The following is a 15,142-nucleotide window of genomic DNA, read 5'->3' on the forward strand; positions in this document are numbered from 1 at the left end:
TCTGGTCCTAATTTAATAATTTAGGGGTACCTACAGTTTGTGTGTATAATTTGCTCTTGTCAGTGTCTTGTTGTGTTGATTTTTTTGTGGGTCCAAATAGTGTGTGTCCTTGATGCTACAACAAATATTTATATGTATGTGTGTCTTCTGAAAATGATCAGATTTTTTTTTCTTTAAAGCAAAACTTCTTTCTGGTACTCACATAATATCTTTGTCAAAATACTCTGTGTCAACTTAATGAAATGCATACTTATAATGCATATACATTATTTTGAAGAAATAAGTATAATGGAAAAGAAGGGAAAAAAACATAAACCAAAATTTACTTTAATTGTTAGAAAAAAGGTTCCCCTTAACAAAATGCAAGTCATGTGATATATGAATTACAACAAACTTAAAACAGTACATCTGTGAATAGAACTGGTACATATCATTCATTGTTGAGCATATACAGTAAGTGCACACGTGATTAATCACTCAAGGTAAAAAGATACATTTATTGCTAGTACTTTCATATACTTTGTTTTTTTTTGTCTCCACTTATCATTCATGCACAAACATGTCCCAAGAAAAAAAAACAAGTGCTTCAACGGGATTCTTGGAGGGATGGCAGGGGAGATGAAGGGAAATTAAGATGTTATTTGCAAATACAGATGGGTGCAGGCTTGGTGGGTTGATTAATTTCTTTGAGAAAATGGAGGGGGGGGGTCAATCATAGATATTACTTACTGTAATTTGCGAAGACCTTGGGATGGGGGAAGTGGCAGGTGTTATCGTGATGCTACTGGTGATTTTGTTGCCGGTCTTAATAGGAGTGCCGTTCATTAATACTGAAGTTCTGTTTTCCTGCACCGAGCAAGGACTCATGGGTCTGGATGTGCTGTTAATGGCTTGAATATAGGGACTGCCTAAGTGGATGTGGATTTTGTTGTCCTCTGTGGTGATGACATTGGGGCCACTGCTGTTTGACCTCTGCAGCTGCCAGCTGTTCTGCCTCTCTGGCGTGACACGGAAGACCGCGTGACTGCCGCTGACCTCCACAGACTCGGTGGACAGTGACCGCTCTGGAGAGCTGGTGGTGACTGCGACTATCTGGATGGGTGACATCGCCCTGTCGGGAGTTCCAGATCCAGATGAGTCTGGGGTCATGGCTCGGGAGTAGGTAGTCATGGTGAGAGGTGACATGGCTCTGTCAGGGGAGCACAGCCCATCAGAAGATGGGGAGCCTTTGGATTTTGTAGGAGGAGATAAGGAGGCATTCTGGATTATAGTAATTCTTTGCTTTGGTATACCCCCACAGTTGGGAATTACTGCAGTGCTGGTAAAAGAGTGAGCATTCTCTGAAGTTGGGCTAGTTATTTCTAGCATGGCAGTATTATGTCCGTGATCAGGTGTCACTTTGATGTGCAAAGGCTGTCCTGGGGTGTGAGTCAGTACCACATCCCCCTGCTGGACGTGGTTCCCATTTTGTCGGGTTAACACTTTACCATTTGGAGGGTGGTGGCTTTCCTTGCTTTTGGCGAAAGGCACCCTTAATTTCTTGTTGTTGTTCAAGTTGTTCACATTATTGATGAGGGAGGGGCTGCACTTGTTGATTGGCTGCTCATTGTTGTAATTGGAGTCGTCCTCAGGATCACTTTCCTCATACAGCTTTCCATTCACAACTGCCTTTTCAAAAGGTGCTAAACTCTTATAATCAGGAGGCTTATTATCTGTTGGGTCAGTCTGCACTTCCTTTGAGGAGACCTGCAAGTCTGAAATCCTCCTCCCATTTAAACCAGGCCTAAGACTTTTACTAAAGCGGCGATACCTCTCCAGTTCCCTAGTAAGATTTTCCATTTCTCGGGCTAGTTCTTTGTTCTTGGTTTCCTGCAGCATCAATTTTCTTTGCAGTGTGACATGGTCTGTTTTTAGACGACAAATTGAGTCTTCTGTACCCATATATTCATGGATCTTTTCCTTCAGAGCTTCTACTTCTCTGGTTAAATGGCTGGACTTGGCCTCTTCCTCCTTCAGGCGTTTGTAGAGAATATGCTCCTGATTAGACTCTTCTTTTTCTGCCAGCTGATATCTAGAAAGCTCCTTTTGTGAGGCCTCAAGCTCTGCCATTAGGACCTTTGCTCGTTCTTGTTCGTTGGAGTACCTCCTTTCCAGAGATTCAAACTCGCCCTCAGTCTTCAATAAGTCATCTTCCACCACCTTCATGTCCTTTAGCTTTCTCCTCAGCCTCTCTACTTCTTGTGTTAGATCCTTTATTTTGTTGTCTTCTTGTTGAAAATGAGTTACACCAGCGAGCTTAATGTGTTCTTGTTTAGCTGCTTTGTTCCTTAAGAATTCTTTCTCCACAGCTTCCAGTGATTGCAACCTTTTTTTCATCATGTTAACTTTGGACTGCAGATCATTTCCTTTCTCTTCCTCTGCTTTCAGTTTGATCTTGAGTTCATCTCTTTCCTTGGTTGCACTGTACATGTTTTCTTCAAGCTCAGCCTTGGACTTCAGGGCTTTCTTGCTCTCCTCAATTAGCTTTTCAGTTACAGATGTTACCTTATCCTGCTCAGCTTGCAGTTTGTCAGTAGTAATATGCAGTTTCTCTTCTGTCAGCTTAAGTTTTTCGGCCATGGTTTTCCTTTCATCTACCAGCATGACTGTCAGTGTCTTCAGTTTGGTGAGGTCTTCTTTCAGTGTAATTTCTGTTTTCTCCAGCTGGCTCTCAATTGCCTCCAGCTCTCTGATTCTCACCTTAAGTGAATCTAATTCATTCGTGAGCTGCTTGCTCACACTCTTCTCTTTCTCCAGATTGCATTTTAGTGAGCAACATTCCTGCTTGCCCTTGCTAAAAGCATCTTCCAGCTTCTCCAGCTCCATAATTCTGCGGTTTAATTTGTCCACCTCAGCTTTCAAGCTCCGACTTTGGATAGCCTCCTTTTCCAGCTTTTTGTTCAGGTCCCGGCACTGATCCTCCATTTTTATGAGTTCCTCATCTTTCCCTTCCATCTCCAGCACTCGCTTCCTTAACTCCTCGACCTCGGTCATCAGGCTGGAGTTCCCACACTCCCCACGGTTGATCTTATCCCTTAGGTCCTGTAGTTCCTCCTCCGTTTTGCGGAGCGTCTTGTTAGTGTCCTCTAGATCATCTATCTGCCTGCTTAGGGTGGCGAGTTTCTGTCGGAGCTGTCGGTTCTGTGCCTCCTCGTTGGTCAGCTTGGCAGTCATGGCCTCCTGCTGCTGATGGAAACGACAGGCCTGATCACGCAGCTCAGCTTCCAGCTGAAAGGCTTTTTGTTCTCCTTCTTGTGCCCTGGCCTCAGCAGAGCTGAGCTTCTCTTGAGCTTGAGCCGAACTTGCTGTAAGTTCCTGGACCTTGTTGCTTTGCTGGGTGAGCTGCTCGGTCAAGCGCTGCTGCTCATCCACCACTAACAGCGCAAACGATTTCAGCTTTGTAAGCTCTTCTTTCAGGCTGTTCACTTTCTTGTTGCTCTCTTTTTCCCTTCGATCCTGGTAGTCCTTTTCCTGGTCGATCAGAAGCTTGAGTCTGAGAGGGAAAGCCAAAAAAACAAGAATAGGTTTGTTAGCTGGGACACAAGAATGATGTGTAAATTAGATGAAGACACCTCATTTGATGAGTACATTATATGCTGAATATAAAGAAGGTTTTCTGCAAGTTTAGAAGTTGCATTATTTATGAGAAATGTCTTAAAAAAGAAATCTGACTAAACAATGCAATTATACCCATATGTTTCAAATATTAGATATGGTTTCCTTTTTAGGTAAAGGACATGCATCAAAAAGTAATTCTGGGAATGTATGACTCAAAACAATCACAAATCTACTAACATTAGAATAATCATTTAGTCATCAGAAGTATAGTCATGACTTGTGAAACAAAAGATTTCTATAACCAAAGTACACACAAAAAGTAAAAAAATTCTATTACTTTTGAAGCTTGCATTCCCTGTTATGCTTAGTTGATCCTACTTGTTCCTTTGCTTTTGATGCTTACAGTATGTTTAATGTATTTTATTTTGTTATATATTTGTCCTGTAATAGATAAAAGCACAGCTGAATAGCATGTCAATAAGTACTCCTGTTTCCCTGACAGGAACTTATGCTTCAAGTTGTTTCTGACATTTTCATGATTCAGGTCATATTTTATAGAAAAAATATGGATAGAAAATTTGGAATAACCTGTTCAAATTTTATTTCTATTTCTTTAGGTGTACTTGGTAGTAGTATAGCTATCAGGATTTTGTGGTGTCAACATTACCACAGTATTGCACTCATGCTTTAATTTTCTCGTTTTTTTGTGTGGTGGCGTTCATACTTGGGTGTTTAAATTGGGACAATTTGGACATCTTATGAAAATATTTAGTAGACTGTTGCTGCTTAGAAAAAGTGTAACCAGGTCAAGAGGCAGTTCAGGGTTAAATCTGGCTTTGCTCTGTGATAGGGAAAGACAATCAGACAATTCAGATTTACACAAACAGGAACACAATAAAATCTTTCTCAAGTTATGTTTTATGAACTGTTCAGAAAAAAACCCCATCAAGATAGGATTTCTCAAGCGAAATAAAGATCCTGCCTGGTTATCATCTTGGTCAGGATAATGCTCTGGAAGACCACAGGCAATGTGTCCTACATTTAACTTGACATTCATCCTCTTCCAAACAATTTTGCTGTGTTATTAATATTTTTATTTCAGAAAGTTGCACTATTATTTACACTTATTTGATTTTAGTTCTGTTGTTTTATGCTTTGCCAATAACATTTTTGATCCTAGTATTTCCTCTACGCAGCAACTTAATAAGAAGACTTTGGTTTGGTTCTTCATGTCACTGTCTTCGTGTACAACCAGATGTAGAAGATTTTTATCAAGCTGTTAGAGAAACTGAGTATTAACTTTCTATATTTCCATATTCTTACATATATAGGAATAAAGTATGAGTGTAAATATATTAATCTTGTATCATTCTTTATTAGACATGGTGTACAACATATTCTTTTGCTATTTGTTGAAAGTGCTTCCCTTTTATCTTTTACCCCTTTCTGTTTTCAGACATGGCTGAAGTCCTCTTTGTTTTTGCTTTCGGTTAAGGTATTGGGTTGACTTATGGTACTGACTTGATAATTTTCAAATTAAGAAAAATCAAGAGAGAGCTCATCCAAACCTCTGCTGAAATAAGTCTTATTCGTTGAGTAAAAAAGAATACATTTGGTCTCCATGCAACAGAGCAAGTCTTAAATGTTTAGCCCTGAAAGTAATGTATTTATCTATTTACAGCATCTGCAGACACAAAATGTAGTTATCATTTTCAAGTATGGCCTGTAAAACGATAGTTCTGGACGGTGTAAAGAGAAGGAAGAATGAATGGAGTTTTTGAACTGACTAGTAACAGAAGTGCCGGAATATGACTCAACTGTGTATGACCAACATGTTCGTCAGCTTTGGAAATGTGATGTAGCAGCTGGGCTTTACTCATCCTCCAAGTTAAAGAGTGATTTTGACATCCGGTAAGATACAGTTATCTTGCTTAGGAGAAAAAAAATGTGGGCGTAGATGTTCTATTTTACACTCTTTGTTAGGCAAAAAACATGACGCCATTACTAAGGCGTTAACCCAGTTGAAATTCACCTGTGCAAGAAATATTGGTTTTGGCGATTGCTGTGGAGCACAGTCTACTGATTGAGAGTTTTTTAGTATGTAGTTAAATTGGATTATTAAGGCCCTTGAGGTAAATGAAGAAAAATGTTGGTAAGGATACAAAATTATGGTATTTTACCAACTGAGAATGCTTGATGATGAAATTACTGACTTGATCTTGTAGCACTATAGCAATGTAGATATTTTCAAGTTAGGCAATAATCGGGGGTAATTCATAGTTCATGAAACTGTATATTTTTTAGTACTATGCTTAACATATATATATGTAATTTGACATGTTGCAGTTTCCATGAGATCTTGATTTGAATACTGTGATCTTATTCCTCACTAGGGCCATGGGCCACACCAGTGGACCCTGTGTGTTTCATGCTTCTTGCACACTTCTTCTTTCTTACTGCCAGAAAGTCCATGAGCTGTGGCAGCCTTGTTGTTACAAAAGAGTAAACGCACAACTCTTCCCACATCGCAGCTTCCTTCAGGTGTGTGACGCCGCCAGATCTGCTGTTTTCTTGCTCGTTCTTTCTACTCTTGCTCTGAGGAACAGACGTCTCAGGCAGCTGCCCTCTCGAACCTCGCAGTGATACGGTATTCATGCGCGAGAGCGGGATTGGGATTTGTGGGTTTCACCTGACAGCAGAGGGGTTGGCTCGTCACTACCGTGAAAAGCTGCATTTCTCAGACACGGAAATTCCTTTTCCTTCATCTGCCACTGACCAGATTTGGCGAGGGCAGGCTGTGTCTTTGTGGAGAACCACATTATGCTTTTAGCGAGGATTAAAAGTACAAAAAAAAAAGATTTGAGTGGATGTGTACTGTTAGCCAGTTCAATTTCGTTTTTTTTTGTTTTCTCTTATTTATAATCCTGCTGTTTAGTACTGTTGCCATGCACCAGAGCTCCCTGCAGCTGACAGTTTTTGGATTTCTGAGACTTATGTTTATGTGGTGAGCCACATGAAATACACATCATGCTCTTATGTATAACCCTGCTCTTTGTAAAATATGTGGGGTAGAATTTTCCATGTCCTTCCTACAAGTCATGGCCTGCCACTTTCACTATACATCTTTTTATTTACATACAGATGCATAAAGATTCATGCTTGAATTTCTTTCTTGGTTGTGAATTCCCATGTAATCATGTTTTTTCACCTTAATTATGAATCAAGCTTAAGATCTAGGAATAATTAGCATTATTACCATTTCCAGGATATTTTGGACATCACAGACAAATGGATCACTGACAGACCTAACATTTGAAAAGTCACACTGGGTAGTCCTACATATTTAAACTCTCAAAGAGAGCTCGGTTCAAAAATCTTGAAGTTAGTTCCATTGCTCTATGTCAAGTCCTACGTTTTTGGAAAGCCTGGTTTCTGGGATCTTGATATCTTCTTTTAAATCCTACTCATACTCTTTTCCTGCCACATTAATGCAGCTGTACTTACATTCTTTATCATTGGTAAAATAGTAGAGTACTGTTGTCTGTATTTAAAATATGTTTGATCTTGGCTTTCAAAGTAATGTCACTGTTAAGCTAGTTGTTCAGTATTTTTGGACAACACATTGATTAACCGTAAACCTCTGTAGTTACTCCAATTTTGTTAAAATGGACATCAGAATACTTCCATGTTGCAGCCTTCATTATTGCTGTCTTGAGCGAATATTTGCTGGGACAAGCATCGAATGAGCCACTGTGCATGTCCACGCTGCCTGGTAGCAGTGTTGAAGTCATCTTAAAGCTTTCCAGTTTGCAATGCTGTATGATGTCATGGAAGAAGCACTTGTTTTCTGACCATTGTAAAATCTTAGTAAATCATAAACATATAATTACATGGTAAGACTTGTACACAAGTGGTTGAATTATGGCTGCGTTAGTTATAAGTTAGTAAGCATTGTTGGTAAATGCCTTGATGCTCAATACATAGAATAGGGAAATTACATATTTTGTCTGGTTAAAGTATAAGCAATACATGTCTTGTTGCTAAATCTACTCTATCTACTCTATAAATCTAATCTATTTTGAAAAAAAGATTTTGATTGAAGCTGAAGTTTAAATCTGTCTCAGTTCTAAAAATTACCTGTTATAATTTAGTTACATTGGTGAATTGTGTACACATATCTTTCAAAATACAGCTTATATTGGTGCATACAAACCGTTATTATTAATCAAATACAATGGAAAGTTGTTTTTTACATAGATGTAAACTTAAATGACAAATTCTTAATCCTCTGTTACTGTACTAGGAATTTGTCTTGATACAGGCCTGCACACCATTTTTCAAAAGTAAATCCTGAACTTGTAGTATTAATTTTTTTTATACAAATGAGTTGTATTGGTATACTGTAAGTCCGGAAGGAAAGTGTTGCAAACCTTAAATGTCACATCCTTTAGGCATTCACTTGTTACAGTGAACAAAAACGTCTGATGTGTGGTACACACCTGACTGCCCACCACACATGAAATAAATTCCAGCATAGTATTTTAAACACAAAAGCTTTGAGATACCATACCTAAACACTGCCAGAATTAAGACAGGAATCTGTGTTCCACAGTAATAGATGCAGTTTTATGTGATGCAGAATGCAGAAGAAAAATAACTTTGTCTTGGCCACTTGGCATATGACAAATGGTTTTGTGAAATGATGTAGGTGGCAATAATTTCCGAGATGATCTAACGTACGTTAACGTATGTTAAATCAAATAAAAAAAATAAATAAATCATTGCATTAAAGTATTAACTAATTCCTGATTCTTGTTTTTCGGGTATGTTTTTTGCATTTCATAATGTGATTGTTCTCTAAAAGGGTCCTTTTGTGAGGTGAGCCCAGTAAGTTTGTACTTTTCTGTGAACATGTTCATAATCATGTAAGTGCACTGTTTTTTAATAAACCTGTGTCATTCTCTCAGTGCACATTGAGAGCACTCACTGAAACAGCTGTGTGCTGTTTGATGAGAAAGGAGACATGGTTTCCTCTAGCCTTGTTTTAGTGGGCTTTCCTTCTAGGAATACTCCAATTCTTCAATTCCTGCAGCTCTGCCCTGCGCTGTGCTTGGTTCTAATATTTTTACACTGTGGCCAATAATGTGTTTCCCATGGCTATGTAGAAAAAAGACTAATCAGAACAGTGCACTGAAGCTGGGTTCTGTTGAGTGTTTTCTTAATATGAGCTAATATGGTAAACTGATTTATCTTCACTGCTCCCCTCCTTGGGTATTCCTGCAAATAACAAATGATTTGTCTTTTATTTGTACAGACTGTTTTTTCATTGCTGAACTAAATGTATTTTGTTAAATTAATTGAATTGGGTTTTTATTGCTAACTTTAGATTAAAATCAAGGCTGTGATTATTCTGCTCAAAACATGATGGTGGTTTTGTCCTGATTAGAAAATATGCTTTGTATTGCATATGGAAAACAGAAATCCTGCTGTAATTGATAACCTCATTATTCTCGTTACTGATGTGTTATGTCGGAGGAACCTTATTTTACCTGAAAATGTTTAACTTAATTTGCAAAAATATAATCAAAAGGAATGCAAAGTATTGTATCTGCACTTGCCAAGTGAAATTATTGCTGTTTCTTATTCTAGTATGTTCAGGAAGTGCTTACATATTTGTCTCCATTAAGTAGTAACAGACTTGCATAGGATTATTTTTTTCCTTGGCATTGTCTAGGTAAAACATGTTCAATTGTTTTGGTCAGTGTAGATTTTAAACATTTGTGTAGCTGTAACTTGTCAGCTTTCCTGAAGAGTTAAATAGTTGGCTAATCCTGTTTCTGAATATGTTGTATATGTCTAACTAAAGCCCCCCCTATCTTCATGCTGAGAAACAAGGAGAACTAATGCATTGGTCTTAAAACTATTTTTTTTTTTAGGTATTTTCACTGCTAATAATTGGATGGTCTCACCCAGTTTTAATAGTCAGGCCTTTTCCACAGATGCACACTGCTCAAGAAACCAAACAAGAAAGAAATGCCATTCGGAACAGTGGTTCACCTTGGCACACATTAAAACTAAGGAAGACCGGAGTTGTGTTCTAGACTTATTTTGTTTGTAGTGGCCTACAAGCCTGGATTGTGCTGGCTGGGAAGAAGAGCTTTTATCTCCTGTCTATAGGGATTTGCAGCTGGCTGTGCTGGAAGAGCTGTTATAACTTGTAATTGTGTAAATGCAGTTTATTCTACAGATGTCGCACTGGCATGAAATGATCCGCTAATTAAGGGTTCCTTCTTCCCTCCCCCCGATTATATTTAAAGGAATTCCCCTTGTTCCAGCTGCAATTATAGACTGGCTACATAAACAGAGCCGTTCTCCACACCCACAATTTCCATATATACTTAAGAAGAGTCTATTATGTCAGAAAATCAGGGCGGTTACCATTTGTGCACTGTGTAATTCATACAGAAAGGGCTTAAATATATGAAGTTGGTGATTTGCTTAAAAGGAGTCTTGGGAGGGGATTTAATATAAACTTCCCAACATTTGTCCCATTACATTAAGTGGCAGATTCACTGTATCGCTGTAATTTCGATTTTATGGAGACCTGCAGCTTGTTTTAAAGTAGCACATTGTTTTCAAGTGCGTGGAAGCTTGTGCCTGTTGACTTAGAAGTATGATTTTTATGAAGGAGATGCAGAAAGATGGCTTGTATTCCACACAATGATACAGATAGAGGCTCATTCCATGCTAGAAGGTAAAGAAAAGAAACACAATGTTTTGGATGTGGAGCCTTCTTCAGGTATGAGCATCTTTTAAAAAAAGTATATCATAAGCCCTGTAGCCATACAGATATCCTGTTTGACTCCAGTCAGTTCCACTTGCGCAAGCTGGGTACTTTCCCCACTAGTTACATGGAAATACCACAGGCATGAACAGCATTGCTCTGAACAAAGCATGTGTAGGTCATTCTCCTCATACCCATACAGACTTGAGTTTCAGGCCAGGCAAGTAGAGGTGGGAGCCATGTCAAGTTTTGAATTGGTGCTTAACTCCTGCTGTCTGTTCCTGCTTGCAGTGTGTAAAGAGCAGCCTGGTCTAATAACAAGTGGTCACTGTACAGGTATCGCAGGTGTCTATTGTTTTCCAGGATAACACAGCAGTCCAGTGGAGAGGCAGGCTGAATAACAATAGACAAATCCATACCTGGATGTAAATGGGTAGAAAACACAGTCACTTCTGTTTGTGATTTTGTTTTTAAATTCTGGCTATGAAAAAATGAATAGGTTAATGAATATATAGTTGTAAGGTCTTAGTGCTCTACTGTTTAACGTTACTTGGTTTTTGCATTTGCTGCTGAATCTTGTTTTAATAAGGATTTTTGGAAGAATTAGTGCAAATAATATCCGCTGGATTTGAGAAAAAACAACTAAAGAAAAAAAATCTGTAAAATTTTAAATAACTACATCAAAGGGATAATTAAGCAAAAGTGTTTTGTCTTTTACATTTAATACTGGACTAACCGAGCACCACATATTTTCTGTTTGCTTTTTCGGAGGTGAGGCACCGACGATATAAGAGATTTGGCTTGTCTGAGCTCAGGAGCATTAATACCAAGAACTTAGTTCTTAGTTTGTGGTTTTAACTGCATGGGAGTACTGCCCAATGTTTGCACATTTTCTTCTGCTACTTTGTTTGGAAGGTCAACAGACAAAACCTCATTTACAGAAATACACCAGGTACTTCATTCACTGCAGTGCAATCATGAGCTAAAACAGTGAAGCAGTTGTGACATGTGCCATCATTTTTCATGCTATTAATACACTGAGATAAACGTAAATATATTATTCAGGTATCCGTTAGGCATTCGATACATGTTAATTACTGTTTAGAAAGAGATTATTTTCCACCAGAACACATTGTTTGTTACCCCACATTTTTTTTCTTTAATATGTCTGCATTTCTTCCACAGTTCCTACAAACACAGGAAGCATTTAATTTGGACACTGAGACTTTGGCAAGCATTTACTGTAGTAGGCCTATGTCATTGTTTATAGAGAAGTGCTTTTACAATGTGCTTTTTAAAAGTAGCCAATTGATTGGTACTTCATAATACATGTTGAAATTCATATTAATGTCTTTGGCTTACAATTCTAAAGCAAAACCTTAAACCTTATTTTAGATATATTTATTTTACATGAGTTTATCATCCTTTTGTAGGGTATTTTAACAGGATACCAATTGTCCTGCTAAATTTGAGACTGAATAACAAACGAATACAGTACCTGCTGTACTGACTTTGTGTATCACAAGACATGGACAGTATAAAAATATTTAAAGTACAAAGTGTAGTTAGAAGCTTGGGTTTCTAATAGTTTGTGACCTCAAGCAAATACCAACCTGCAGTGTCCAAGAATGTCTAGGCGGCATGTCTAGTTCTGACTGCAGTAAGGAGTATTATAACAAGTTGCTTAATTTGAAATATTTGTGTAATTAAGGGTTTTCACAAGGGCATGTGAAATCCCACAAGATGAATTTATCTGTGTTGATTCTAATGGTTCTATTGTTGTTCATTTTAAAACCATTAAATCATATAGCTGTTTCCCAGAGAAAAGACCTCACAGAACTGCAAATGCAATAAATGCAAAAATGACTGAAAAACACCCTTACACAGAGCTGTTTCTGTGATGTAAGATTATGCTAGAATTTAAGGATGCATTGCATTAGTTATTATAGTTTCTTTTCCTTTATGATGGTTTGGTATTATATTGCTGATTTATATCATATTGACTTATAATAGCCACGACTTTTAAAGGGTAGGAAAAAAGTGTCATAAGTTCTTATTTTATTTATGAACAGCTACTAATACTAAGACTTATACTTTTTTTTAGTTTGAACCCAAACGTAAATGTGTGAATGGACTAGCCCCCTGAGTTTGTTCTGGATAATATTAAGTCTGACAGCCTTTGACCTAAAGTTTGTGGAAGTGATGACAGAGCGAAACTGCAAAAGAGTTTCTGAATTTGGCCTTCTTGAGAGGGAGGCAAAGACATAACTGTCTAACTAAAACTTTCATTGAGGACTTCAGTGTTCATTGAAAGTATATGGATCTGTTCCTGAGAAGCCAAGCAAAAACAAGTACTTGGGAATATAAGGACCTTTAGTTAGGAAAGGAGTTTTTACATTCAGCCCATCCAGGTCATTAGAGTTACCTAGAAGTTCACTGCAGGGCTTGAATGATTTGCTGTCGTAAGCCAGCAATGCTCAAATATAGAAGTATTTGGCGTCTAGATGTCAGATGTCTCATAGTAAACTGTTTAAATGGTTGTTTTTTTTTCCGTATACCATTACCATTATTCATGGCATCCTGCTATTTTCATTACTGTGTTATCTGGCCAGATGTTGTATTCTTACATTGTACCTGTACTGACACTGTCTTTTTTTAATGTAAAACGATTAGTTGGATCGTAATGAGACTTACAGCTTGCAGTGGAGTGCAAATCTGTTTCATTTGGTAGCTGAATGCAGCACAGATATAAAGACGTCCAGTAAAATGACTTGGGCACTAGAGCTGGTGGTGCTTAGCTCATATCTTAATATATAGTTTATTTTACGGTAGCGCAAACTAGACAAAACCATATGGGCTGCCAGATGTAGCCCAGATGTTCCAGTTTGTCCGTCTGTTTTTTTAACAGCAGGAGAAGGCAATGCATTAGGTAAGAACCTGCTTGAAATTAAAGGAAGAAGCAACAACACAAAATGCTTTATCTAAGAGATTAGAAGCATGGCTATATCTAGACTGATTAGATATTGATCTCTACCAAGTAATACTTAATAAGAGAATTCCAGATTGATGTAAAAGATTCCCATTAAAAAACTGAATGCATTGATCTTGTACTATAAAAATACCTTAAATTGTCAAATCTGTAGAACATTACTACTGAAGTACTACTGAAATTTTATGATGGATTTTGCGAAAGCAGCCTTTGTCTGGTAACCAGTAATTTGTGAAATTGTTTTGCTTTTATATGAAGGCTTTTGGATAATGGTAGAGCTGATGGCTGACCGTGACTACAGTTTACATCACTGTTTTATGGGTACATCATCAAAGGTCCTCCAATGACAGAAATCAAGTGAGGGGCAAATGTGGATTTTCAAATCAGCAGAGTAAAATGCAAACCTGTCACACTTTAGAACTGTAGAAACAAGCCAGAGTTAATGTTTAATTTGATGATGCTCGCAGGGACCCTTGTGTGAGATTTCTAGTTTGTGCCTTCATCATTTTTGCTGAGCTGATTTACAATAGTCATTTGTTTGGAAAGTTTGAAATATAGAATCAAGCTATAGTATCGACAGTTAATTCATAGAGTTTGTATGGAAAATAATGAGGGACATTCTGTTTTAAAGTAAAATCATTTTATATGAATAACTTCTGTATTTCTAGCGATATTACGTACAGTACAGTAGATCGATCTTTCAGCTATTTCATCATAACTTTGTTGCGCAGATCTGATATGGTGAAGACAACCTCGAAAGTGCTGGAGAGCTCATTATTGTTCCTTGATCTTGAAAGACAGTTTGACAAAACAAGAACCCAGGGCTTAACAGTGCATCCCATCCTTAATTCACAATTGTAGCTTTAAAAAGAAAGTGGAAGAAACTTCTAGCCTGCAACTATATATCTGAGAGAGTTCCCTTCAAATCCTCCACAGAAATACGACTTTTACAGGTGATCTGTTTTAGTTGGAAACAAGCATTACAGTATGATAAAAAAATGCAGCTCTGTTCATCATATGCTACACAAAGAATCTTTTCTTTACAGTCTCCAGAAATGTCAAGCTGCTTAATTTTTGATAGTCCTGTGAGATTTATTTTCCTGTCTGCTAATACACCCCAGTGTTTTACACTTAGAATAGGTCAAGGATTTTTATTCAGTGCATTTTAAGTGAAAAATGCATGCTTTGCTTTGTCCAGTCTTTGGTTAAATGGTCCAAAATAACCATTTTGTGAGTTTGTGTTGCCAATTCGGCAATGGAATGGCTTAATAAAAGACGTCTGCTTGTGTTAGAGGATGGAAAATAAAAACCTTAAGCCCTAATTTTTTTAACTATTGAAAGTATTTATATTTTCTATAAATCAAGTCTAAAACTTGAGGAATTGCTTGGAATTGTTCTAACCTGGCTTGAACAGAAAGTCAGCATTATGCAAAGGACTTGTTTCTGGTACACATACTTTTTGTAAGTGCTTTAGGTATGCCGTTAGGTCTTAGTATTTAAATCACAAATTTGACTTATTATAGCAATTGCTAAAGTATGTTGTTGCAAATGTTGAAAAAGTACTCGACACTGAATTATTATGCAGTTTATATTTGTGTTTTAGCTATTAAAGGGCAAACAATACTGTGGTAGTTAAAATTTCCTAGAGGTCCTTTTAAAAATATAAATTAATCCTTTGGCTCGCGTATAGAAATCAGTAAAGCATTTAATTAAAAAATATATTGCATGCAGAAAAATAGCCTAGTGTGGTTTTGCTATTTAATTATTGATTT

General features: G+C 37.5%; 2 protein-coding genes across 4 annotated transcripts in view; one reads left to right on the forward strand and one right to left on the reverse strand.

The window, feature by feature from the left end:
- cmss1 (cms1 ribosomal small subunit homolog) overlaps positions 1-15,142 on the forward strand; it is a 133,475-nt gene that overhangs the window by 13,941 nt on the left and 104,392 nt on the right. The gene's annotated exons all lie outside the window — the stretch shown is intronic.
- Positions 1-15,142, reverse strand: part of filip1l (filamin A interacting protein 1-like) — a 110,510-nt gene that overhangs the window by 11,311 nt on the left and 84,057 nt on the right. Inside the window, exon 5 of the mRNA XM_006639180.3 lies at positions 730-3,532. Within this exon, the coding sequence (XP_006639243.3) occupies positions 730-3,532 (2,803 nt within the window). The remainder of the gene's footprint in view (positions 1-729; positions 3,533-15,142) is intronic.

This window comes from Lepisosteus oculatus, chromosome 15, assembly GCF_040954835.1.
Source record: "Lepisosteus oculatus isolate fLepOcu1 chromosome 15, fLepOcu1.hap2, whole genome shotgun sequence".
NCBI lineage: Eukaryota > Metazoa > Chordata > Actinopteri > Semionotiformes > Lepisosteidae > Lepisosteus > Lepisosteus oculatus.